The sequence below is a fragment of the Podarcis erhardii genome, assembly GCF_964252035.2.
Source record: "Podarcis erhardii genome assembly, chromosome: 1".
Taxonomy (NCBI): Eukaryota; Metazoa; Chordata; class Lepidosauria; order Squamata; family Lacertidae; genus Podarcis; species Podarcis erhardii.
The window spans coordinates 131744914-131772889 of NC_138497.1; the positions used below are offsets into that span (position 1 = coordinate 131744914).

At 44.5% G+C, this 27976-nt stretch overlaps 1 protein-coding gene and 1 long non-coding RNA gene across 2 annotated transcripts in view; one reads left to right on the forward strand and one right to left on the reverse strand.

Moving 5' to 3' along the window:
- NRP2 (neuropilin 2) overlaps positions 1–22840 on the forward strand; it is a 231925-nt gene extending 209085 nt beyond the window's left edge. The window contains exons 16-17 of the mRNA XM_081867264.1: positions 14646–14714; positions 21882–22840. Coding sequence (XP_081723390.1) covers positions 14646–14714; positions 21882–22189 — 377 coding nt within the window. The 3' untranslated portion in view covers positions 22190–22840. The remainder of the gene's footprint in view (positions 1–14645; positions 14715–21881) is intronic.
- LOC309335486 lies at positions 22772–27137 on the reverse strand. The gene is made up of 2 exons (XR_014153538.1): positions 26958–27137; positions 22772–24599 (listed from the first exon to the last, which is right to left on the reverse strand). It is a non-coding gene; the product is annotated as an uncharacterized lncRNA (long non-coding RNA).
- Positions 27138–27976: the final 839 nt, after the last annotated feature.

A 27976-nucleotide genomic window follows, 5' to 3' on the forward strand; every position in this document is an offset into this window, starting at 1 on the left:
AATCCTCAAAACAGTATTCATTCCGCCTTAATTCTCCGTTCCTTGCTTTGAAACGTCTATAAGTAGAGGGGGTGCGGACTTCCCTTTAACACATCCCCCGATCGTGCCGAATTCACAGGATAAAATTTTTAAAGTCCAAATTCCATTACTCACGGGTCCTTTGTTATCCAGTCCAAATTTGGGAAGAAAGTCAGCGCTCTCCGGCCATGGCTTGCAGCTTCACTCTACTGAGGTAGCGGTCTACTCTCAGCACCACGCCACTCTCCGTACCCTCTCCGCAGCCTTTAAAAAGGCTCTTCGTGGGTCGGGGAGGGCGCTTAAGGTGCCCACCGAGTCACCAAGTCCGCAGGCTTCCGCGCCTGCGGTTTCTGAGGGTCCCCGTGTCGCCGGCACGGCAAGACCCGTCCTCAGCAGAGCCGATTCCCTCCGTAGCTCGGAGGGAATCCGCCATTAGCCGTTCGCGCTAACCCGGAAGTCCGGGCCTTCTGGCAGTTCCCTCACTGCAAGAAGTGAAACTACAGGGAACCAGGCAAAGGGCCTTCTCGGTAGTGGCGCCCGCCCTGTGGAACGCCCTCCCATCAGATGTTTAAGGAGATAACTGTACAACTTTTAGAAGACATCTGAAGGTAGTTTTTAATGCTTTACTGTGTTTTTGTACAGTATTTGCTGGATGCTGCCCAGAAACGCTGGGGCAACCCAATAAGCTGGACAGGCTACAAATAATAAAATTATTACGATGGTGATGTTTGGAACACATGCACCCTGGACTAAGAATGTCACTCCTGCCCCTCTCTCATACCATACTTAAAGCAGATACAGAGAAAGGGGCTGTTAATTCAGGGGTTTAAGAAGCACCTAACAACATTTTTGTGGCAGAGAAGGGCACGCCATACTGTTTGCTTTAAATAAACTATGCTTCAGAAAGCTGCCCTGCAGGGAGTGGCATGTGGGTTTGCAGATCTGTTGTTGCTGTGGGGTGGCAAGGGTAGAAGAGACAATCTCATGCCCAGAAGCACATTTCTGTATCCCAGCTTCACACAACTCAGGCTTCAGCCTTGCTACTGAAAATAGTTCATCCCTAGTGAACCCTGGCACAAATGAGGTGTTGGATTTTGATAACTGGGGGACAGCTCAAGTGTTGCTTTGCCCTATATGGGGGGTGGCCCACAGGCAGTCTGTAAGTTTGCCCTGGGCTTCCTTGGCTGTGTCAGTATGTTTCCATATCCTGCTCTCCCAACATACGGCCTCAGCTTGGGAGTGTGGGGTGATCAGGAGAAGGCAGGAGACATCCTTTTCATTTCCTGGTTGGAGGGGCAGCTGTAAGGTGCAGTGCCTTCTCACAGAGCTCTGGCGCTGGGGTAGGGAGTGTTTAACTGCCCTCTGTCTTTGTCTTCCTCCCAGTGATATTTTCCCAGTTAAATTACAGCCCCAAGCTACTAATAACCCTGCTCTTTGGGGGGCAGGGAGGTAACATAGGGGCTTGTATTGCGCCCGGGAAGGCTTTTCACAAAAGTGGAAGTGGGAGTGCTTTAGATCAGGGAAGCTGACCCCTGACCATTAGGTCCAGTCGTGACCGACTCTGGGGTTGTGGTGCTCATCTCGCTTTATTGGCCGAGGGAGCCGGCATACAGCTTCCGGGTCATGTGGCCAGCAGGACTAAGCCGCTTCTGGCGAACCAGAGCAGCGCACGGAAATGCCGTTTACCTTCCCGCCGGAGCAGTACCTATTTATCTGCTTGCACTTTGATGTGCTTTCGAACTGCTAGGTTGGCAGGAGCAGGGACCGAGCAACGGGAGCTCACCCCGTGGCGGGGATTCGAACTGCCGACCTCCTGATCGGCAAGTCCTAGGCTCTGTGGTTTAACCCACAGCGCCACACAGTTCAAAAGAAGAGCACCTTTATTAAAGAGGGGGAAATATTGGGAGAGCCAACAGACCTCATTCTTTTCAGTTCCCCTGACCTTGTTGGTTTTGAATACACGGGTGCCTGCCTGAGTCAAATTATCCTGTGCCAGAGGTCAGAGGCAATCAACCTGTCTTGCTATAAACCATGCTGGTTTTGTGTATGATTTCAGCCTAATCTCAGGAAAATCATCTAGAGAGGTCAGCACAGTCCTTTCCCTGGCTCTCAGATGGATGTTTTAAAGCCTTCTACCTTTGGCACTCTTAATGCAAATGCCATTATCTCTCTTTTCTGATATTCCCAGCCATTTTCAGCTGCTACGTGAAATGTACTGTGGAGGTGTCCTGTGCATCGATTAAAATGCAGACTTCCCCTTTCAAGATTTATAAATGATCCTTCCAGTGATTCGAGAAAGGCTAGAAGCAGGAAAACAGCCATTTCATAAGACATTACTTAATAATGGCTTTATTGTTATTGCTCAGATAGTCAACGTTCAACAGCTGTAATTCACGACATGTTTAGGAAGCCCCCTACCTCCCCTCACCCAAAAAAACATAATATTGATGACATTTCCCCCTCAATTTTGCTTCCTAACCTTGTCATATGTTTTGAAATATTAACCGAATTTGATCAAAATACGTGTGTGGTATTTCAGCTTATCGGTTATATCTAATGCTGTGATGTGCATAGACTTCCCCTTCCTACCCCCTGTAGCCCCTGGAGTGAGTGTGTGTGTGTGTGTGTGTGTGTGTGTGTGTGTGTGTTGTGGCTGCAGATTTTGAAGGGTGCACAGAGGGTTGCTGTAGGGAAGAGAGGAAGGGAAAATCTTCTGTGCCAGCAGCAGTCTGTCTCATGCATGCAGCAGCAACAGTATTGCACTTAACGTCTTATGTTTAAATGGTTGCAGCTGCTATTAAAACAACAACAAAGGATTGACATATTCACTCCCCAAATTAGCTCTTGAAACAATGCACGTGCTTAGTTGCTTAAGTCAGAGGCAAATTGTGTCGGGTGAGTTTAATGCAGATATCAAAATCTTGAGGGGACAATGCATTATTATAACAACCTGTTGGTCAGTCAGAGTCCTGCTCCGTTTGTGTTATGTACTGAAGTTCTCACCCTGGGCCAGCAGGGGGATACTGTAGATAGTTTTCACTCAGGTCTACATATGCAAATAAGGGATTGAAAGTGACGTTCAGTGATTGGATAGTTACAGAAAATGGTTACTGTTGCGTTCTAGTGGAGCTCTATATAAGCAGGCTGGCTGAACCCTTCAGTTCAGTTCTGTTCTGGCCTGTGAATAAACAAGAGCTGTGTCGTCTGATATGTTGTTGTTGTTTAGTCGTGTCCGACTCTTCGTGACCCCATGGACCAGAGCACGCCAGGCACTCCTGTCTTCCACTGCCTCCCACAGTTTGGTCAAACTCATGCTGGTAGCTTCGAGAACACTGTCCAACCATCTCGTCCTCTGTCATCCTCTTCTCCTTGTGCCCTCCATCTTTCCCAGCATCAGGGTCTTTTCCAGGGAGTCTTATCTTCTCATGAGGTGGCCAAAGTATTGGAGCCTCATCTTTCCTTCCAGTGAGCACTCAGGGCTGATTTCCTTCAGAATGGATAGGTTTGATCTTCTTGCAGTCCATGGAACTCTCAAGAGTCTCCTCCAGCATCATAATTCAAAAGCATCAATTCTGATTTGTTCACCCACAACTTAACAGTTTGAATGTTAGATCTATGAATGGAGGCTGCCTGACTGAAAGATCTTTTCTCAGCTACATCTTCAAACCCATTAAGATGGGATGTTTAGGGGTAGCCATCTATTAAAACCCTGACCCGCCGATGCAAAAGCAACAAAGTCCTCCAGGGGATTTGCAACAGCTCGGATATGTGCAAACTCCAAGCAGTCTCCACCTTATGGAATAAATGGAGGAAAAGCAATAGGCAAGATGTTTCTGTGTGTGAAATGCTTCTTTGCAACACATTGCATTGTTAGAGGATGTGAAACCTACACCAGCCTGTGAATCAGTGTGTGCTTATGTGGCTAGCCATGTTGAGCCCTGGGGTAACAGCATAGCTTCTTCCAGAAATATTACAAATTGGCCTGCCAGTTATCCCGAAGCCAGTGGGATTAAACTGCCTTCCTATGCAAGTACCATGGCTGCACTGGCAAGCTGGATCATGCTGAGAGAATGAAACACTCCTTTGTTTTGTGTTAAAAAAAGAAATCACACTAAAAGATAGCATTGGAAAGATGTGCATCACAGTGTAATTGAAGGCTGACCCTTAGCTCTCTCCATTCTCTGGTGATCAGATTTTATATTGTGTTCGTCCTGGCTCAGGTTTGCCAACAAATGTGCTGCATAATCCCGTTCCCAAGCACTGCGATATGAATCGGCTAGAAACTGCATCGATGGTTACCCTTCTATTGCTCCCAGATTTAGAGGAAGAACAGCAGGCAGGCTATGAAGCAGGCTAGAAGCTGTTGCCACCATGGGGACAGGAACCCTCGTGTATCAACAGTCAGCGGTAATTCAAAATCACAAGATTTGCTCATTTGGGAGGAGACCGACCTGGCCTGCTAATCGTGCCCCGCAAGGACTGGTTCCTGAATCCCCAAACAATTCCCCACTAAGTAAGTTTATGGCTTCAATACAGGACTGGACGGGGAAAGGAAATGGGATTGTGAAGGATAAAGCTTTTGATCAAACGCACAAGTGCCGGCAACATTAGCAAAGGGAATAGAGAAAATTGCTAGCGGAGTAAATAGCTTTTTGTATAAATGTTCTCCTTATTCAAATTTCCCCCAGTGTATTTTTGTTTTCCTTTTAAGGCCCGGAGAGTGAATTTTCTTTAGAAAACATTGATTAACTGATACCCTCACACAGTTCCCCATGACTTTACACACACACACACACAAAAAAAAACTGCAGAGAAGAGAGAAGAGCAAAGTCACTGTGTCACATTTGCACCAACCACACATATGCAGTTCTTAGCGGTTTTTTTCCTTGCACCCAACAGATGGTTCTCAGTGTCAGCTCTTGAAGGAAGAGGAGGAGAAGGGTCTAGACTGGAGGGAAGTGGGAAACTGGGGAGGGGGCACTGCAGTACAACAGTAGGCACGTGGTCTTACGTTCTTCGCACAACAAGTAAGCCCCACACGCTCAATTTGAGGGGATTTTCTGTTCCCTCGTAGCAGCCTCTTGTACATTCATCGTGGGAGGTCTGCGTTCAGAAATTGCTTTCCATGCACAGATTATCCCTCGCTCAATTGGGGCAGTAAATTTTTTTCTCCCCAGTTAAACATGTGAGAAGAACCGAGAAACTTGAGAGAGTCACATTTCTGGCCTGAAACAAAGAGGCAGAAGGGAAGGTATGGAGTACAAGATGGGAGAGAACTCTTCCACCTCAATTACCATATTTTTTGCTCTATAGGACGCACCCGACCATAGGACGCACCTTGTTTTAAAGGGGGAGAACAAGAAAAAAAATTCTCCCCCTCTCTGCTCAGCGCCCCTTCGGCGAAGCGGCAGGAGAAACGGAGCCCCTTCCATTTCTCCTCACGCTTGGCTGAAGGGGCGCTGCGCAGCTCTCCCTCTCTGCTGAAGCTGGGAGAGTCTTGCTCTCCCGGCTTCAGCAAAAGGAACCCGAAGCCTCCGGAGCGCGGAGGGAGCGCTCCCTCTGCGCTTCGGAGGCTTTGCGTTGCTATCGCTGAAGCCAAGGAGCCTGCATTCGCTCCATAGGACGCACACACATTTCCCCTTAATTTTTGGAGGGGGAAAAGTGCATCCTATAGGGTGAAAAATACGGTAATTAGCTAGCGTGTTTCTTCACTGCCCAACGCCTGGTTTGTAGAGAAAGGGATAAGCACCCCAAAAGATTTTGCTGGTGGTGAGTTTCATTGACGGTGGAGGCCTGGACTTTTGTTAACAGGCAGCCAGACCCCAAACCGGCAGTTGCCAGGGGAAATGGACCGGATAGGGGACGCGGGTGGCGCTGTGAGTTAAACCACAGAGCCTAGGACTTGCCGATCAGAAGGTCGGCGGTTCAAATCCCCTCGACGGGGTGAGCTCCCGTTGCTCGGTCCCTGCTCCTGCCAACCTAGCAGTTCGAAAGCACGTCAAAGTGCAAGTAGATAAATAGGTACCGCTCCGGCAGGAAGGTAAACGGCGTTTCCATGTGCTGCTCTGGTTCGCCAGAAGTGGCTTAGTCATGCTGGCCACATGACCCGGAAGCTGTACGCCGGCTCCCTCGGCCAACAAAGCGAGATGAGCACTGCAACCCCAGAGTCGGTCACGACTGGACCTAATGGTCAGGGGTCCCTTTTCCTTTACCTTTACCTTTAACCCTTTCCTGGCAAGTCATGTGAATCTACTACCACTGTTCAGATAAGTGTGGCAATGCCAAGAGTATCCAGTGCAACATGGAGGGAATGCATGGGCATGTTGTAGCGGCAGGTCCTTTGCATGCAAATCAGAATATCCCAATTAAAGGTAAGAGGACCCCTGACCATTAAGTCCAGTTGTGAATGACTCTGGGTTTGCGGCACTCATCTCGCTTTACTGGACGAGGGAGCCAGCGTTTGTCCACAGACAGCTTCCAGGTCATGAGCAGCGCACGGAAACGCTGTATACCTTCCCGCCGGAGCGGTACCTATTTATCTGCTTGCACTTTGACATGCTTTCAAACTGCTAGGTTGGCAGGAGCCGGGACCGAGCAACGGGAGCTCACCCCGTCGCAGGGATTCGAACTGCCGACCTTCTGATTGGTAAGCCCTAGGCTCTGTGGTTTAGACCACAGCACCACCCAAGCCCCAATATCCCAATTAGGCAGTTCTAATATTTCCTTTAAAAAAGCTCAGGTGAAGAGCACAGAGCAATCTAAGCTTTTTAAACAAGACACTAGACTGTCAATCTATACCAAATATTTCAAGATTCTGGATGGATGGATAGAATCTAATTTTGCATGTGAAGTCTCCCAAGTTTTGCATGTTAACTTAGCATTCTTCTAGAAGGAATCATTTCCTCACAATCTTTCCTTGCATGTGATTTGAGTATCCTCCAGCATTCCTCTGCCAGATTTTGGTCCATCTTGGGGTACCTGTGTGTGTGTATGTGTTCGTTCATGTTCCCACCACTGCTTTTATTTTCTTCTCTACTTCAGAGTTCTGTTTGTGTTATTTTTTAATACAAAACCAGATTTGTCCTCAAAGCAACTCTGTGATGTAGGATGCTGTAATTCCTGTTTTTAAGTTGGGAAAATGAGGCAGCAAGTGACTTGCCCCGTCAACCAGAATTTCTATAGCTCAGCAGGGAACTCGTATCTCAGGCCCAGCCCTCAATCCACAGGGCTACTCTGTAATTTTCTCTTTGTTTATTTCTTCCTCTGAATATGTGCTTTAAGAATTAATTCCTGGAGTGCAAGCCTTTGGCATTTCGCGAATTCCAGTGCGGCAGGATGCATTTCTTATCTGCTAAATTATTCCTTCGTGTGCCGTGCGCCGACAAGTCCCCCTGAAATGTAGGCTTTCCCGTGATGTGGGAAGACGAGAATTGCCCACCCAGCTTCTCAAACCACATGGCTGTAGTCATGACCTTCCATGAAGACAGCAGGCTCCTGTCAGCTGGAATGTCCACTAAAGGTCTTGTCTGCCACAGAACAGATCCGATTGAGATATGACTGGCACTGCAGTAAGCAGCGGGGGCACAACACACCAAAACTCGTGCTCAGTATATTACACTGAAGGCAAGGCCACTATGTTCCACAGGGAGAGGGGGTGAAATCCAGCCAAGAAGAGGCTTTCCCCTGCTGGATATATTATGAGGCATCTTGTATTTGTAGGCTGAAGGAATGGATGACATTAGAGAATCCACATATTCTAGATCTAGAAGGTCATGATAATATTTTTGGTTGGCACGCTTATTTATGGTATGAAAAGGTGAAAGTTCATAAAGGATTTACAAATCATGTAATTGGGGGTGGGAATTATAGAGTACGAATAAATGAGTAAATTAAGTTAATTTGGATATGCAGAAGATATGCAAAACAAATTTAAGGAACCGCAGAAAGAGGGAGAAAGAAGTCAAGTTTTGAAATGTCAAAATGATTGTAAAATTAGTGAAATGTATAAACTTGAAAAGTATGAATGAATAAAAATCACTGGTAACACCAAAAAAAGAGGGGGGTGGAATCTAGCTCAAGTCAAGCACAGTTTACTATAATAGGAACATTAGGCATGAACACTATTCTCCTCTTCCATTAAAACAGAAAATTGCTAACTTTGGATAGATCGTGTTCCTTCTGCTGATCCTATGCTCTTGGATCCAATGAGGTCACAAGGCTGAAAATCACTATTTGTTTTTAATGTATAACTGGCACATCAGGCACCCTCTTGAGCTCCCCCATCTTCCCCTTACTCAGTAATGCTGTCCGCGTTTGATTCTGCTTCCAAGAGGCACTTTTCAGCTCTTGATGCAGATGTTTCCATCTGGGTCTCTTGGTTCTGAAGTGGGATGAAAAATCTGATCTCACTTTTAAAATAATGACTTCCTGCAAATGTTATCGAGCTTCAACTTTTTTGTTGGGTTTTAAAAAACAACAACACCATATATGCTGTGTTCTGATTCCAGTTGTGACTAAGCTGGAATTACCGTATTCTTTGCTCTATAAGACTCACTTTTTCCCTCCTAAAAAGTAAGGGGAAATGTGTGTGCGTCTTATGGAGCGAATGCAGGCTGTGCAGCTATCCCAGAAGCCAGAACAGCAAGAGGGATTGCTGCTTTCACTGCGCAGTGATCCCTCTTGCTGTTCTGGCTTCTGAGATTCAGAATATTTTTTTTCTTGTTTTCCTCCTCCAAAAACTAGGTGCGTCTTGTGGTCTGGTGTACCGTATTTTTTGCTCTATAAGACACACCAGACCACAAGACGCACCTAGTTTTTGGAGGAGGCAAACAAGAAAAAAATGCACTGGCTCGCCAGATGCAGCTTGTCACGCTGGCCACGTGACCCGGAAGTGTCTGCGGACAGCACTGGCTCCCGGCCTATAGAGTGAGATGAGCGCACAACCCTAGAGTCTGGCAAGACTGGCCCGTATGGGCAGGGGTACCTTTACCTTTACCTCTACTACATCAAACATTAAAAGCCTCCCTAAACATGGCCGCCTTCAGATGCCTTCTAAAAGTCTGGTAGTTGTTGTTCTCTTTGACATCTGGTGGGAGGGCATTCCACAGGGAGGGCGCCACTACCGAGAAGGCCCTCTGCCTGGTTCCCTGTAACTTGGCTTCTCACAGTGAGGGAACCGTCAGAAGGCCCTCGGTGCTGGACCTCAGTGTCCGGGTAGAACGATGGGGGTGGAGCCGCTCCTTCAGATATACTGGACCGAGGCCATTTGGGGCTTTAAAGGTCAGCACCAACACTTTGAATTGTGCTCAGAAACGTATTGGGAGCCAATGTAGGTCTTTCAAGACCGGTATGTAGGTCTTTCAAGCAGAGCAGTACAAAAGTAGAATCATAGAATCATAGAGTTGGAAGAGACCACAAGGGCCATCGAGTCCAACCCCCTGCCAAGCAGGAAACACCATATGGTTGTCAAGCCTCTGCTTAAAGACCTCCAAAGAAGTTGACTCCACCACACTCCTTGGCAGCAAATTCCACTGTCGAACGGCTCTTACTGTCAGGAAGTTCTTCCTAATGTTTAGGTGGAATCTTCTTTCTTGTAGTAGCTGCCCTAGCATGGCGGGCCATTGCCTGGAGACGAGTTGTGATGTTACTGGTGCTGGCCATGCAGCAGAGTGAAATAATCTGTTTTGTGATACACCGCGAGGGGCAAGGGGGAGGAATTGGTGTCTAAATACAGCAGCAAGACTTAGGAAAGCCTTGGCCCTAGCGTTTGGGCTGTGCTTCAGGTAGCATGATGCTTTTGGCTGACACTGGCTGCATCCCTGAAAGCCCAGCTGCTACAGAGCTGCAGTCTCAGTTCTTTTTGCTCCAGCTGCTGGAACCGTTCCTTTTCCAGAGACATACTTAGCTGGTGCCTCTTCCAGCAGCAGAGCCTCTTACGTATTTCTGCACAGCAATTCATGTCTAGTTTTCCTTGTGGCAAGTACATCTGTAGTTTTAATAATTGCTTGTAATTCCTGAATGTTATATCACCACATTGCTTGCGAGGCAAATTGTTTGTGCAATGCTTGTCAGGCACATATTCATGGTTTCACTTCATTGGCCTTACAAATTGTCGGCTGATTGTTTGTTTTTTGTTTGTGTTTCGACTTGTGTGAGAGACACCGAACAGCAGAATACATTTTTTCCTAGAATGGTAGGAGTGGCTCCACTCATGTTGCTTAGCCTAAGAGAGCATAGGGCAAAAAATTCAGTGGTTCTGCTCTTTGTCTTCAATCTTGGAGATGTTTGAGGTTCAGCAACTTGAGACGGAGCCATCTTTGGCGCTGTTGACACATCCAAATTCTTTTTTTAAAAAATTATTTTATTTTCAATGCAAAATCATAACATCATAACAAAAATTACAAACATTGAATCCAAAATAATACTATACAAACAAGAAAGAAAAACAGAACACACACACACAAAAACCAAAAACAAAACAAAAAAGCATACATCTACAAATAAAACCATATCATCATTCTAATCTAGTCATTACATACATATACTTCCTTCCTTTGTTCTAAGACCTCAAAATTTTACTCTTACTGTATTGTTGTGTCTAATGTAGATTTCTACCATCTTTGTACTTTTTTACACCATTTTTCTTTTTCTTTAACCCTGTAAAGCATCATTCATTACGTACCGATATGCTTACTCCAGAACAATGTTTTTTTTCATATACTCTTTAGCACATCCCCATTCTTTTAATAATTTCTGGTCCGATTGTCCCCTTATGAATGCTGTGAGTCTTGCCAGATTTATATATTCACAAAATTTAATTTGCCATTCTTTCATTGATGGTATTTTTCTCCCTTTCCAATTTTTTGCTATAAGCATCCTGGCAGCTGTCGTTGCATAAAGGAATACTTTCCTTTGATTGTCGGGAATATCGTTTGTAATTATACCTAAAAGGAATGCCTCTGGTTTTTTACTGAAAGATATTTTAAACAACTTTTTGATTTCTTCAAAAATTTCATTCCAGAATTGTTTAATAGGTCGGCATTCCCACCACATGTGACACATCCAAATTCATCACCTGACGGCTTCAGTTAATGACTTGCATGTCCGAAAGCCGTCACAAATTAGACATCACAGATAGATTCTTCTCTGCAGACAGTCTTCACATTTAGGAGCAAGCTAGATATGGTGGTCTCAGTTGCTTATGCTTTCAAATGGATCTACGCCAGTCGTGCTGCAAGAGAGGGGAATGCTTTGAAAACAGTGAAAGGATTGGAGCTCCCCCGAGATTTGTCTTTTAACACCAAAGACTATCAAAAAGATCGGCAGAGGGGACATGAAAGAGAGCTAAGAGCCTCGGACTTAAGATCTCCGGGTTGATGGACTTTTATTGATGGAACTGTTGGTAGGGGCCGAGACCGGGGTGGGGAGTTGGTGAAAGAAAAATTGGGAATCTAAAGTGTATATCTTTTTTCTTTTCTTTTTTCTTTTAATGAGAGATGGGAAAATCGTGGAATGGAATTTCTATGATCTCAGGGGAAACGTCTTAAGAGAATAAGTTCAGATATATAAGTTTTAAATGAGAAATAAGATTAAATAAAGTAAAAGTGGATGGCTAATTGGTAAAAGAGAGAATGGAAAATTACAGTATATTAAGATAAGTTATAAGGATAAAAACAAGGATGAAGGATTTGCTGAAATATCTATTTGAAGTAGAATACACAGAGGGGAGGAGTGAGGAGGTCAAGGAGATAAGTTAAGAAAGGGAACTATATTAAGGTTGGTTTTTTTATGTTTTTTTTTTCTTTTTTTCTTTTTGGCTGTTTTTTGCTTTTTTTATCTCTTTATTTTACTTTTCTTTTGGATATGTTGTGTTTCTGTATTTTGTGTTCCTTTTTGTAATTTTTTTTTTTTTGAAAATTTGAATAAATATTATTTGGAAAAAAGAAAAAAGAAAACAGTGAAAGGAGATCTGGGAAGGATTGCAGAGACTTCCCGTGGCTTGTGGCAAACATCCCCCAAAGCTACTTCCTCTTGAGCACTTTCCCTTCCAATCCAACACTTAAGCAGCTGCAGGAAGTCAAGCATCTCTCACCCCGAATCCCTTTGCACTGTTAAAAACGAAACTGCCTTACCTTGCTCTTACTACGTAAGTCAGGCCATTCTGTGTCAAAACAGCCAGAACTATTGCCCTTAGCTGTAAGCCATCAATTGCCAAGAAAACAAGTGGTGTACAGTGGTACCTTGGTTCTCAAACTTAATCCGTTCCGAAAGTCCATTCCAAAACTAAAGCGTTCCAAAACCAAGGCCCGCTTTCCCATAGAAAATAATGCAAAATGGATTAATCCGTTCCAGAATTTTGAAAACAACCCCTAAAACAGTAATCTAACATGAATTTTACTATCTGAGGAGACCATTGAGCCATAAAATGAAAGCAATAATCAATGTTCTGTATTATAAAATAAATAAGATAGTACAGTCATACAATGGGTTACAGACCTTTCAGGTTGCGTTTTTCGGGTTGCAGACCGCCAAAACCTGGAAGTACCAGAACGGGTTATTTCCAGGTTTCGGCGGTCGGGCATGCGCAGAAGCACCGGATCACAACCTGTGCGTGCGCTGATGTGCCGCTGCAGGTTGTGGACGCTGCGGGTTGCGAATGAGCATCCCGCACGGATCGCATTCACAGCCCGAGCATCCACTGTACAGTGGTACCTCGGGTTACAGACACTTCAGGTTACAGACGCTTCAGGTTACAGACTCCTCTAACCCAGAAATAGTACCTCGGGTTAAGAACTTTGCTTCAGGATGAGAACAGAAATCGTGCAGTGGTGGCAGCGGGAGGCCCCATTAGCTAAAGGGGTACCTCAGGTTAAGAACAGTTTCAGGCTAAGAACGGGCCTCCAGAACAAATTAAGTTCTTAACCCAAGGTACCACTGTATTGTAGACGATAAAAATCTTTTTTTTTTCCCCTCCTACCTTCACTGATGATAGTCATTGTTTGGATGGGGGGCTTTTATCCATTTTCACAGTCACAATCAATCAATCAGTAGCTGAACTGGGTTCCACACAGCCACAAAAACAATTTAACTCACAAAGCCTCAAAAACACAAAATAAGTAGCAAAAACAAAAGCGCCAAACTTAATCCGTTCCAGAAGTCTGTTTGACTTCTGAAATGTTCAAAATCCAAGGCACAGCTTCTAATTAGAGCAGGCACCCAAAAAATAATAGCCGACAACCGCATTGGACGTTCAACTTCCAGGTTTTCGGCGTTTGGGAACCAAGGCGTTTGAGAACCAAGGTACTACTGTACATACTTATGTGTGTGAAATTAGACTGTTTGAAAATGTGGGACAATGCACACAGTGGAAGGAAACATATTATGGAACATGTTAACCCCAAAAGAACCATACATTGAAAACGTGCTGAAACTGAAATGTGCTGAAGTTTTATATCCAAAACTTTTATTTGATTGTTATCCGACAAGATGCAGTTTCCTTTTGTATACAGTTTTTTTCTTTTTACCTTGACTTTTTTCTTTTCTTTTTCTTCTGTGTTTCTGTTGTAAATGATTTTTTATGTCTGTATTTTAAACCGATAAAGATTATTATAAAAGAAAGAAAGAAAACGTGCTGAAACTGTATATTTTGCATATGTATACAGTGGTATCTCGGGTTAAGTACTTAATTCGTTCCAGAGGTCCGTTCTTAACCTGAAACTGTTCTTAACCTGAAGCACCACTTTAGCTAATGGGGCCTCCTGCTGCTGCCAGAGCACAATTTCTGTTCTCATCCTGAAGCAAAGTTCTTAACCCGAGGTACAATTTCTCGGTTAGCGGAGTCTGTAACCTGAAGCGTATGTGACCTGAGGTACCACTGTACATGTTCTCCCCCCTTTTTAAAAAAATGCCTTTTGAAAACAACTTCCCAAGGAGATGTACAATGAAATGCAGATTGTGATAGAGACCCAGCACCGATCGCAGTACTCTCTGGACCTATATTTTAACATGTTTCAAAGAACCTAAAGAAAAATCTCCCACACTAAAAGGCTCAGGTCACAGAAATAATTTTCATAAATACCTGATACCCATTTGTGGGGTTCTGCATCTCCTTAGTGTAGTCCGGCTTTTATATTAATACCTAGGTGATGATGATGACACACATCATTCCATAAATCACTTTGAATTCATTTGAAGCCCAGGTTGAAAGCGGGTCATTTGGGTCGTCGATGATGGCATGCAGAGTGTGCCAAATGGATGTTGTGTTAATGGTGACTAATGATGGTCATTGTTGAAAGTTACAAAGATAATACCTGTGTCCGCGGTTGCTAATGAATTATAGCCATTATGAAGACACTACTGACAATGTTTCAACAGCAATCAGAATTATCCAGTTCCACTCCTTCCCCTCCCTCCCTTTCATTTTCCCTAAAAGCAGATTTGGTAGAGATGAAAGAAAAGCTCCTATGATATACATATCTTCCATTGTATGCTTATGAATATTAGTGGAAGTTGGCCCTGGTTATGAATAGCCTCAAAAAAAAAAAAAATGCTTTCTTGAGCTTGCATATCTTATGAAAAGTGTATCGCTGCAGGTTTTTAGAGTAACAACAAAATATTTCTCATTCCAGTCGATTTCCCAGCTTTAGAGGATGACATTTCAATCAACGGGGAAGACTTTGGAGAAGACTCTGAAGATGGTGAGTATGAGATATTGTGGGTTGCATAACGCTTCAGGTTACAGACGCTTCAGGTTACAGACTCCACTAATCCAGAAATAGTACCTCGGGTTAAGAACTTTGCTTCAGGATGAGAACAGAAATCGCGTGGCGGCAGCAGCAGGCCCCATTAGCTAAAGTGGTGCTTCAGGTTAAGAACAGTTTCAGGTTAAGAACGGACCTCCAGAACGAATTAAGTTCTTAACCAGAGGTACCACTGTATTTTAAAAGCAATGTGCCTTATGCAGCTCCAGGAAAAGTACAGTGGTACCTTGGTTCTCAAACTTAATCCGTTCTGGAAGTCCGTTCCAAAACCAAAGTGTTCCAAAACCAAGGCGCGCTTTCCCGTAGAAAGTAATGCAAAACAGATTAATCTGTTCCAGACTTTTATTTATTTTTTTAAATGATATTTTATTAATTTTACAAAAGAAAAGAAAAATTACAATAGAACACCAACATTCAACGATAAAAACAAGCAATCAAAACCCTACCAAAAAAAAAACCGAAAAAAAGAAAAAGGAAATGTTACAAGCCAAAACTTCATAACCATATTTTCCTGACTTCCACCCGCCCTCCTTTCTTGTATTCCACTTTGATAATTAATTTAGCAAGTTCATTTTTATTAACATTTATCCTTTAAAAAGTTCCTTCACATATTGTATTATTCAAATTTTGTCCAATATCTATCCCTTCTTTCATACTCTTAATTATCTTATTCACTAGAACCCCTTCGTTTCATTTCAATGTCCTCAACATTCAAAAATTTTACAATGTTTTTGTAGATATTTTTTAAACTTCTTCCAATCTTCTTCCACCTGCTCTTCTCCTTGATCTCGTATTCTGCCGGTCATTTCTGCCATTTCCATGTAGTCCATTACTTGCATCTGCCATTCTTCCAAGGTGGGTAGATCTTCTGTCTTCCAGTGCTTTGCAATGAGAATTCTTGCTGCTGCCAGACTTTTAAAAGCAACCCCTAAAACTTCAATTTAACGTGAATTTTACTATTTAACGGAACCATTGATCCATAAAATGAAAGCAATAATCAATGTACTGTACTATTAAATAAATAAGACAGTATTGTAGATGATTAAAAAAAAAAATCTTACCTGCACTGATGATCCATTTCCACAGTCACACAATCAATCAATCAGTAGCTGAACCGGGTTCCACACAGTCACAAAAACAAATTAACCAAAAAAGCCTCAAAAACCAAAACACAAAATAAATAGCAAAAACAAAAGCGCCAAACTTAATCCGTTCCAGAAATCCATTTGACTTCTGAAATGTTCGCAAACCAAGGCGCAGCTTCTGATTGGTGCAGGTGCCCCGGAAAACCTTTGAAAACTGAAACACTTACTTCTGGGTTTTCGGCATTTGGGAACCAAGGCGTTTGAGAACCAAGGTACCACTGTATCTCAGAGATACAGTGGAAACTCAAGTTCTGGGTTAAATACGTTTTATCAAAGATGCTCAGCCACAAGTTGGAACCAATGAATACTAATCATGATGGCTACATAGTATGGACGTCCAACATGCCTCTGGACACCAGATACTGGAGAACAATAGCAGGAGAAGATCTTTCACTCAGGCCCTGCTTCTGGGCTTCCCAAAGGTATCTGTTCGCTCAGTGGAATGAATAGGTAGGCTTTGGAATGAATTCGTTGGCAAAAAAACCCCACTCTTTAAGCTGAATAATCAACAGGATTCAACCCCACCCTAATGTCCATCAGCTGATACCATGGGTGCCATCAGGGAACGGGCAGTTGGGCGGAAATAGCCTTGCAGACCAACTTGGACCACCCCTCCCAGTATCCCAGTATGTTTCTGAGTGCCATTCAAAGTGTTGGTGCCTCGGCCCAGAATACCAGAATACCCCCATCGTTCAGCCCAGACTCTGAGGTCCAGCTCTGAGGGCCTTCTGGGAGTTCCCTCACTGCGAGATCTGAGCTTACAGGGTAACAAACAGAGGGCCTTCTCGGTGGTGGCACCCACCCTGTGGAAAGCCCTCCCATCAGATGTCAAGGAAATAAACAACTACAATGGTACTTTGGTTTAAGAACAGCTTAGTTTATGAACAACTTGGATTAAGAACGCTGCAAACCTGGAAGTAGGTGTTTTGGTGTGTGAACTTTGCCTTGGAAGCAGAACATGTTCCGCTTCCTGTTGAGTGTGTTCCATTTGTAAATTGAGTCCCCCACTGCTATGGGAAAACACACCTTGGTTTAAGAACGCTTTCGTTTAAGAACGGACTTCAGGAACGGATTAAGTTCGTAAACCAAGGCACCACTGTATCTGACTTTTAGAAGACATCTGAAGGCAGCTCTGTTTAGGGAAGTTTTTAATGTTTTGTCGTGTTTTTAATATTCTGTTGGGAGCTGCCCAGAGTGGCTGGGGAAACCCAGCCAGATGGGTGGGATAATAATTATTATTATTATTATTATTATTATTATTATTATTATTATTATTCTCAGATTGGCCCACAGGCCAGAGATCCCCTGCCCTTCTTTAAAAGTATGAACAGTACATGTGGAGTATATGAAAATAATGTCAGAAGGCATTTCAGTCTGGAAGTAATTCCCGGGATGGCTGGGAGGGTGATACTTGTGGGCTTGAGCAAAGGTCATTTAAATTAAAGGTCACACCGTTAAAGAGGATTGAGATGTAGTGAAAATCTTCAAATGTTACGAGGCTTCATTTCACATTTAGAAATATTTGAGCCTTTCTTTCCTTTTTTCTTTTGCTTTCTGTACCCAGTTCACCATTTTTCATTATGTGGAGTGGCCAGTTGTTTAAATGGAGAGTCAGGTCACACTCGACGTATTTATTTACTTAGCAGATTAATACCCTGCTTTCTGATGGAAGTTCCCAGAGCGGATCACAGCATTTATAAAATGCAGTTGAAACATTACAAACATACACTTGAAACACAAAGCAAAGCAAAACCAGCCACGGAGGAGGAGGAGGAGGAGGAGGAGGAGCAGCCTGGTGTTGGCTTCGCCTGCCTCTCTCGAAATACCTTCCAACAGAGCCAACTAGTGATGGCTGGCTATTGGAATTTCCCACTGGATAGTCAATCACGGTCTGTGCAGCTTTAGATAGGAACGTAAACTAGTTGGCTGGGAAAAGCCTCTCCTCCTTCCGGAGGGGAGGTGTTGTGAGCGGGAGCCGGCTCCCGCGCCACGCAGGGGGCGTTCTGCCCCCTGCCCAGTCATCATCGCTGGCGCAGCACGCCTCCCAGCCGGTCACCCAATCGGGAGACACCGCGGGGGGGGGCGTGGTCTAGCCGTTCAAATGCGGCCGCGCCAGCTCTCCCCCGCCATTGCCCTGCCGATTTCTGCGAGTCACCCACCCACCACTCCCTTTAGTGTGTAGTTTCTCGCTTGAACTTGCTATGGACCCATGGTTGGTCGCCCTGGCTGCCCAGAGGGCCTGGTAGGAGTTTTTTCCAATTGGCAAATTGGCACCGGCCTCTTGGTTTTTTTCGCCTACCTCGTAGCAATTGTCACAACTTTCTTGGTATCTGGTGGTTAGGCATTGGAATGTGTTGTTGGTGTATGGAAGGGCAAGGTGTTGCCATCGCCTACCCCATCACCTATGGGTATTCCGTTAAAGGAATCCGGCGCTCGTGGATCCTGTCCTATGCCCTGTGTGGCGGGGGGCCATGGCACGACCCCCAGTGACATCAGGGGAGAGCTTATAGTTGTATTTGCATCAACAGGCTCCGCCTACTGGTGGTTAACCCCTCGTTAGACTCTCCCCTCATCCTGAGTGGGTAGAGTCAAATTGCTCTTGTCCAATGCCTAGTCCAATACCTTCTCACATGCTATAATCAATAAAGTTGTGGCCTTTTTCTACCCATTAACCTTATATGCCCTGTCCACGTGTTTTTTATTATTCCCAAGCGGGGGACGGGTCCTCGAATCATAAAACAATCTGATTTGGTCTGACCACCCATATCACTGCTCTAAGGACCACTGGAACATACCAAATTTTGATAACTACTGCCCTGGTTGGCCGAAGCATGTTTTGACTTCGTAAATCTGTACATCACAGGAACATAGCAAGCTGTTGCATACCAAGTCATCACATTGGTCCACCTAGCAAACTGTTGTTGACACTGGCAACAGTTATTCAGGATCCCAGGCAAAAGACTTTTCCAGCCCTGCAGAGACACAGATCTACACCTCTTTCCTGAGAAATAGACTGTGCTGCAAATACTGGGGTACTTATCTGTTAATGGCTGGGACTATATACTGAAGTAGTTGCGTATGACAACCTAGCCCTCAGAGAATCCCAACAGTCAAGAACAGGCATAGGCAAACTCTGGCCCTCCCAGATGTTTGGGACTACAATTCTCATCACCCCTAGCTAACAGGACCAGTGGTCAGGAATGATGGGAATTGTAGTCCCAAACATCTGGAGGGCTGGAGTTTGCCCATGCCTGGTCAAGAAGAAGAGAAACTTCAGAAAGGAAGTTTTTTTCACAGGTGGAGAAACTTCCTCCATCCTGTTGGATAATGGCAGGTGCAGTTATCAAGATTCCAGGACAACATGGAGAATAGATAGTTAGATAGGGTGACGCAGTGGTCTAAACCCCTGAGCCTCTTGGGCCTGCCATTCAGAAGGTCAGCAGTTCAAATCCCTACGACGGAGTGAGCTCCCGTTGCTGTGTTCCAGCTCCTGCCAACCTAGCAGTTCGAAAGCACGCCAGTGCAAGTAGATAAATAGGTACTACTGCAGTGGGAAAGTAAACAGTGTTTCTGTGCGCTCTGGCTCCCGTCTCGGTGTTCCACTGCGTCAGAAGCAGTTTAGTCCTGCTGGCCACATGACCTGAAAAGCTGCCTGTGGACAAACGCCGGCTCCCTCGGCCTGAAAGCGAGATGAGCGCCACAACCCCATAGTCGCCTTTGACTGGACTTAACCATCCAGGGGTCCTTTACCTTTTACCTTTCTAGATTGTTAATATTGAGGGTGCATTCTCCTCAGGGCCTTAATACATTGGAGTACAGTAAACAAACTGGCTGCCACTGTGTGAGAAAAAGTTACTTCAAAAACCATGACTTGAACTCACAAGCTCTTCTGAATTCTCCCCCTCCCGTTGTTATTTTTGTGAGCACGTCAGAATTAACATCCTTCAGATGTGATACATCAAGAGGAACAGAAATCAGCTGGAGCATAAAGTGGGGACAAATTAGGCATAGAAATTTGGCAACCAACAGCTACAGTTTTGATTCGTTGTGGGGGAAATGCTATCTTGCACTCTTTTCATCGCACTGAGCCAGAACTGCGCAGGAATTCTTTAAGAAAAGCAGAGAGGAAAACATGGGATGGGGAAATCGCAAAGAGAGATAATTTGGAGGTGTGGGTGACACTGCCCCTACCAGAGCCATACCTCCACAGAGAGTACAAATTGGAAGCAAGAGCTGGGGCAGGGAGATATATATATATTTCCCACACAGAGATGGCGGTTCTCACTACACGAGCCCATCGCCTAAAGTGATCATGTGAGGAGTACAGCTGGGCGATATCTGGTTTTCAACATCGTGATATATATCACCAGCTGATATATCATGATGTCTGAAATAAGGATGGAACTAGGTAGAGGCACCGGTTGGCCTCACGGTTTTCCTCACATTGTGGTTTTCCACACAGCACAAACACACACACATACACACACATGTCATGATTCACAATACAGTGGTACCTCAGGTTACATACGCTTCAGGTTACAGACTCCGCTAACCCAGAAATCGTGCTTCATGTTAAGAACTTTGTTGAGAACAGAAATCGTGCTCCGGTGGCGCGGCGGCAGCAGGAGGTCCCATTAGCTAAAGTGGTGCTTCAGGTTAAGAACAGTTTCAGGTTAAGAACGGACCCCCAGAACGAATTAAGTACTTAACCCGAGGTATCACTGTATATTGCCAGGTCAAAAATTATGAAACCGATATCACGAGATGGACTTCATTCTTTATTTTTTAAAAAAATATATTTATTTATTTATTCCTCCTTAAACAATATTTTCGACAATACAATAACAAACAAACTTTCTGCTCAGCTGAGCATATGACTTCCCTTCAGCAGGTTTTCCGCTTTCAAGTCCTGTCTCGCAATTTAGCTCTTTAACTTCCATTGTCCGCATTGTAGGATTTATTTCAATCCTTCTAGGGTCTTCAAATTTTTGGAATTATTATTCAAATATACAATAAATTTACTCCAATCCCTTTGAAATTTTTGATCGCCCTGATCTCGAACCCTGCAGGTCAATCTAGCCAGTTCTGCAAAGTCCATCATGGACTTCAAACCGGTTTGGGACGAGATATCGCCCAGCCCTCGTGACGACCACCTTGCCCGTGAGCTAGCATATGGGACACAAAGATATCTCCTTTTCTTTTCTTTTTCTTTTTCTTTTTAAAACTTTTTTATTCAAAATTAAAACAAAACATATTATCCAGAAACATATCCCTATTTCCTGCCCCATTTTCCTCCCTCCCCCCACAGAACCCACCCACCCCCACCCCGCAACTTCCCTCAGTTCCAGTCTTTGATTTCTCTAAAAATGCTGTTTTCTGCATGTTACACAGTTGTATAGATCCTCAAACTATTTATCTGATTATAATCAATAAAAAGTTTGTGAATGTTTATTCAAAACCAGCAAAGGAGTCCAGTTCGCTTTGTAAAGGGTTCCCATTCATCTTTAAAGTCACAGTTATCCCTGTCCCGTAGCTTGTATGTCAGTTTTGCCAGTTCTGCATAGTCCATCAGTTTTTCTTGCCATGATTCTTTAGTTGGGGTTTCTTCAGTCTTTCATCCTTGTGCTATTAGAACTCTCGCAGCCGTTGTCGCATACATGAAGATGTTTTCCAGCTTTTGGGGCAGATCTTTCCCTACAATCCCTAACAAAAATGCTTCAGGTTTTTTAACAAATGTTAAATAGAACATTTTCTTCAATTCATTGTATATCATTTCCCAATTTTTTAAAATTACATTACAATCCCACCACATACGATAAAATGTCCCTTCCTTTTCCTTACACTTCCAACATATATTTGAACTAGTTTTGTACATTTTCCCTAACTGCACTGGTTGGAGTTATCAAAGAATAAATGAAGATAACTCCTTTTCTAATCACCTGCTTCAATTATGTTTCAGACTACTTAGGCCTGGAGAAGAACAACAACACGCTGTTTTCAACAAACTCTCCGCTCACCCCAAAAATGGGAAAAGAGAAGAGCTGGCTGTACACACTGGACCCCATTCTGGTCACCATCATAGCCATGAGTTCCCTCGGTGTGCTCCTGGGGGCAATTTGCGCGGGGTTACTCCTGTACTGCACGTGTTCCTACGCCGGCCTGTCCTCTCGGAGCTCCACCACATTAGAGAACTACAACTTTGAGCTTTATGACGGCATCAAGCACAAGGTCAAAATGAACCACCAAAAGTGCTGCTCTGAGGCATGACTGATTGCACCAGAATCACATTTGACATTTCATTCCAGCAAAAGTGGCTGGTGAAGATTACTTTTTATATGGGAGCTGAATGCCATAATCTTACACGAAGCCGGAGCTGGTATACGCAAGTGGGGAGGAGTCACGGACAGCCCTGCCGTTTCACAAAAGGAGGAGGAAACGAGGACGGTGTAAACTTTCTTTTTTCCAGGGGGAAGGATGACCGTCGGAGACAACTCTACGGCTTATTGTTCTCACGATAAGAACCAGGTTGGGGCGGGCAAAGGAGCTGCCATGCTTATTGTTGTTATGTCTTATTCAAGTGAATCAAATCCAGAAGAGTCCAAACGTTTGGTTAGCATTTAGGAAGTGAGAAACAGAATGTTGAACGTTATTTCCCACTTCTTTTCCCTAGTTTAGAAAACTCCAGAGAGTTTCTCCCCACTCTCCCCACCCCCGGTTCCTCGTTTGGTGGCCAAGCTAATCTTTAAAAATTACACACAACCACACATGTGAGCCTATCTCCCACACCCACCCCAATTCAGCTTATCGCCATTCAGAAAGGCTCCTTGGTTTTAAGGGATTTGTTCTTTCCTGTCGGTAAGACGAGCCCAGCAAGCTGCAGTTTATAGACACACCACCCCGCTCCCCCCCCCAAAGAAAGTATGTTGTTGCCTTTACCTTTTTCTGATCAGGAATTAGGCTTGCGGGTCAATAGGAGCAGCGGTGCTTTCTTCCCAGATTACAAAGCAAAAGAGAAAGGCAGCCTGAGGTGCGAAATTCGACAGAGGCGCCTCCTCAAGAGAGGCTGAAGAGCCTTAAAAGTGATTTGCGAATAAGAGCCATTTATTAAATCCAGATCATGGATTGAAACAGCGGAGGCCTTCATCATAAGGGCTGTCTTTTACTTTTCTTTCTGTCCTCACCCCCCCCCACTGCACTTCCCTTTATAATCCCATTCCTTTTATTATAAGAAAATCGCAGCAAACAAAAGACACAATTATAAGATGCCCGGGAACTCAGGAGATGGCTTTTTATATGCTTTGAGAGGAGGACAGGCTGCTATATATATTTTTGTTAATGCTGTGACCACTCTCGTGGGGGAGGGGGAGGAGTGGAGTTTAGGGGGGGGGAGGAACAGAGCGATCCAGAGCCCCAATCCAGAGCCCCAATGGAGAGTGGTTGCAGATACCTCCTTCCTCTTAACAGGCATCATTTAAGTTTCTTCGTTTGCTAGGACTAAGGGCTTCATTCTGCAAAGACGTCTGGCCACTTGTCAGCGATAAAGGGAGTTGTAGTCCAACAACATCCCAACAGCGACAGATCCCCCCACCTCTGAGTGGCGCTGTTTTGAGCACATGCACAGCTGGCACGGCCCTGGTGCTTTATGTCCAGCCGAGGCATCACTTCTTTGCAGAGTTAGGCCTTTGGGTGGGAAGCAACCATTACGATCCTTTGCAGGGTATCGAGTCTCGTCTGATATTCCAGTGCGGTTGTCGGGGAAACAGAAAAAAAAGGCCTGGACCAATCTGCTGCCACCTTCCTATCCCTTCAGAACAGTGCAACTTGCACCCTAGTAATTTGCAAGGCAAATTGTTTGTTTTCGAAGGGTTTTGTGTTCGTACGTGTGTGTATCTTTTTTTTAATCAAGTGCCTTAGAAAAATATTTTTCCCTTTACTTAGAGGTGTGTGCTGTATCAAAATACAAGGGAGGCGTTCCCCCTTTCCCCTGTTCCTCTTCCTTTTCATCCTCACGACCATCATCTTCATCATCATCATCATCATCGTGGTCCTTGGATCTCTACTGGGTAGAGTTTTGTCCTTTCAATTGGTCCAATATATTTCTAATGCTGTCACGCCTGAGGTGTGTCACAGACCAGTAAAAGAGAAGTTTACAAATGCTAAGTTTTGATCTCCAATGCCTTTTGTTTCAGCTCTTGTTTCAGCCATCTTCAAGTGACTGTTTTAGGAGAAATCCAAGTGGCTGCTATGTAGGAACGATCTCCAGACTCAGTGGGTGGGGACCTGCAGCAGAAATTTTAGAAATCTGCTGTGGGTTGACACCCAACAGTAAACACGCATGCTGGGATAACGTTGCTGGGATGCTGACACAATAGCATGTTTTGTGACGTTGTGCCGGCACAGCTGTTGAGATGCAGTCTCCTAGGCACATAATGTCAGCAAGCATTGGGGCCAAGTTCCCATGTTTCACTTCTTTGGTGTGCACCCTGTCATGTGCACGCCAGATAGTGAACAGGATTTGCTTGCTGCGTAACACGTGAAATGGTTCTCAGAGCAGCTTTGGCATGTACGCTTATCTTGCAGAATGAACAGAGCTTTTGGCATGTGCGATGCTTCTTTACTTCAGTATACAAGTGGATGAGCAAAGCACTTACCATATTTTTCGCTCTATAAGACGCACCTAGTTTTTGGAGGAGGAAAACAAGAAAAAAATATTCTGAATCCCAGAAGCCAGAACAGCAAGAGGGATCGCTGCGCAGTGAAAGCAGCAATCCCTCTTGATGTTCTGGCTCCTGGGATAGCTGCACAGCCTGCATTCGCTCCATAAGATGCACACACATTTCCCCTTACTTTTTAGGAGGGAAAAAGTGAGTCTTATAGAGCAAAAAATACGGTATTTTCTGGGACGTGCCAATGCCACAATCCAGAACCGAGTTTTTTCCTTGAACTCAAATGTTCCCAGTGCATTTAATTCTGTGGCAGACCCTGGGCCTTAAAACTGTGCTTTTTCATACCATGCCCTAGGGAACTGCCGGGATTCCCTGGAAACTTTGCAGGAGTTATTTTTATACATCAGTAACACCGGCAGACACCCAAAAAACAACTTGGTCTACTGCTGCAAATCTTTCCTAAACTGCACCACAACATTGGGAAGCCTTGGGTTTTGTCCTAGAGCACATGCACGCAGTTCAAGCAAGGTAACCAACCCAAAGCCAGCATCTCTTGCGAACTGTGTGCGTGCTTTAAAAAACAGGCCTCGAGATTCAGTGCAGGAGTTCTGTGGCTGATGCTCATGGGGTATCTATCTCGGCAGAAGCTGATGTGGAAGTTTCCCTAGTGATAGAAAGTTTGAAACACACTGCCTTTCCAGCAGTTTGGATGCAGCACCATTAAAAAAGTCCATTTTCATAGAGGATTCCTGTGTCTTTCTGGCATATTCCACATACAAACTTCCCTCCCCTTCCCCCCTAATTTCAAGAGAAACGCAGAGAGTAATGTACAGGGTCATTTTGCAGACCAGATTGCTGCTACTGTCATTAAAGAAAGGGGCTTGAGCCGGCCAAAGGTAGCAGCTTTATTTCGGTCCCATTGATTTCAATGGGGGAGATAAGCACGTGCTAAACTCTGGCAGGATTGCGCCCCTCGATTTTTATTTCTCTTATATTTGTATGAAGGAGGACAGGCTGTATCTGTGAAGGTCACCTGACAGGAGTTAATAGATATATTAAAAGGTAGAGTCGCTGTCTATAGTAGACATGCAGAGAGTGAGAGTTCGTGTATACATATATTTCAACGCATATGTGTTTGCGCGTGCTTGTGATTTCTCTGTATGCGTTATGTATGTGCGTGGTCACGTGGGACTACTTGTACCTTTAAATCGGCGGCCAGAGGATGTTACTGACCTTGGCATGAATGCAGCGGGGAGTTTTGGCGCAAATTGCGCAGAAACGAAACCAGCTCCCTCTTGGAGAGTCCCGTACTTTGGTATTCCATGTTGGTTGCTGTAGGGGCTTGGCTGTGTGCACTCAGTGAGCAGAATCAGGCCAAAATGCTGCATAGCTGATACCTCACTTACCTCTCTGCTGGGTGCTTTACTGTTCCAATGCAGAAATCTTGACTGATTGTATTTTTAACAGGGCAAGGAAGGAAAAACCGTGCATACATTCATGTCAAATACATCTTCACCTGCAAAAAAAAAGGAAAAGTGTTATATTTGCTGATCCACGTTCTTTCCAAAGTGCACAGAGGAGAGAGAAAAAGAAGTAGTCCAATCCTGCATTACCAATGCCTTTGTTGAAATAGGTGTTTCTCCCCACCTCCTCGAAGGCCTCTTTGTTGTGGCTGACAGGAGGGAAGGCTTTAGTGTAGCCGATCCTTGCTTTTGCAGGGAGGTGTTGACAAGGGAGCATGGGGATGAAAAAACGAAAAAGAAAACCAACCCCCTTGGAAAAAAGAGGTATGCAGGGAAAACAGAATTTCTCACATTTTACCAGCTCAAGGTAGTTTGACCATTTACTGGCTGAGCCAGGTCATGTGGACTTTAAAGCTTTTACTGTGATTCTTCAGTGTTTAAGGAAAGACGAACTCAAACTGTGTTTCTATTATTTGTATAAAAGCCTTTTAAAAGTACTATTTAATAAACATTACAGTAGAGATCTCTCTATCTCTCTCTCATGTGTGTGTGTGTGTGTGTGTGTTCGGTTCATTTCTTTTGCAGCTAGGGAGGCCTGTCAGTCTCTGTGCTTGCCGCCTGGGTCCAGCAAGGGAGATCTGCATGCCAGAGTTGACTTCCATGTCTGCCATTGATGTGGATGGACCAGCTGAGCACACAGCTGTTCAATAGCCAGGTGTGTCTTTCGTTTGGCTGCTCAGAAAAATCACAGGAAGGCTGTTCCATTCAACCACCCACCCATTTTCTTAGAGGACCAGCACCCTCCAGGTTAGGCGTTCTGCCGAAGAATGTCTTTCAGAGGTTCACGCAGATACACAGAGAGCGAAAACTCCACACATACCGTATTTTTCGCTCCATAAGACGCACCAGACCACAAGACGCACCTAGTTTTTGGAGGAGGAAAACAAGAAAAAAAATATTCTGAATCTCAGAAGCCAGAACAGCAAGAGGGATCGCTGCGCAGTGAAAGCAGCCTGCATTCGCTCCATAAGACGCACACACATTTCCCCTTACTTTTTAGGAGGGAAAAAGTGAGTCTTATAGAGCAAAAAAAATATGGTAATTCACACCCCTGCCTTTAATTAAACCACACACACAAAATGGTCACACTGGACCCAACACCAATATGATTCCTGCCTTCAAACCCATTCTTGGGCACGACAGCCCAGGCTTTCCAGGTTAATATTCCCTGATGGTGTTTACTAGAACGCCGTACTCTTCCAAATTATTTGCAGTAAGGAAGTCAAAACTGGGCTCTTCCCTTTAATCTCACTGCATTTTAAAAAACGAAATTCCACAATGCTGCGTATGGGTGTGAGTTGCGAGCATTGAAATAAGGCTCAGAAGCAAACTTGTAATCCTCACATTTACTCCCCACACCACGATGTCCTTGCAGCAAAATATCTGACATTTCTAATGTATTAATAATGCCTGCTGGCACACAGCAATCTGCTATTTACAGAGAATATTTCCCTCTTATCTTTCTTTTCTCTACAAATGTTTACACAGGCCGGTGGAAAATGGTGCCAGATTTAGGCATGGCAGAGGTTTCAAACTGGAAGAGTTACAGGCATCAACGGCTGGGAAGCAACATGAGCCATCTGGATCCTGGGGCCATTCTAGCTCCTGTTGTATTTAGATGTGACACTTGGCTTCCCATCCTTGTTTCTTCCGTTCAGGCATATCACTTGCTGGAACCGGATCAAACCTTGCAGAATGTTTGTATCTCTGCGGAATAAGGTTCATCTGATCTCTGCAGGAATGTATGTTTGACCGGGCGTTTGAATTCGGTATACCTTCATGTGGGACTGAGTTCTCATTCCCCCGATGCCTGTAATCTGGGTGCTGGAAGGTTGACCAGAGCTATGCAGCCTGTTTCTGTTGCC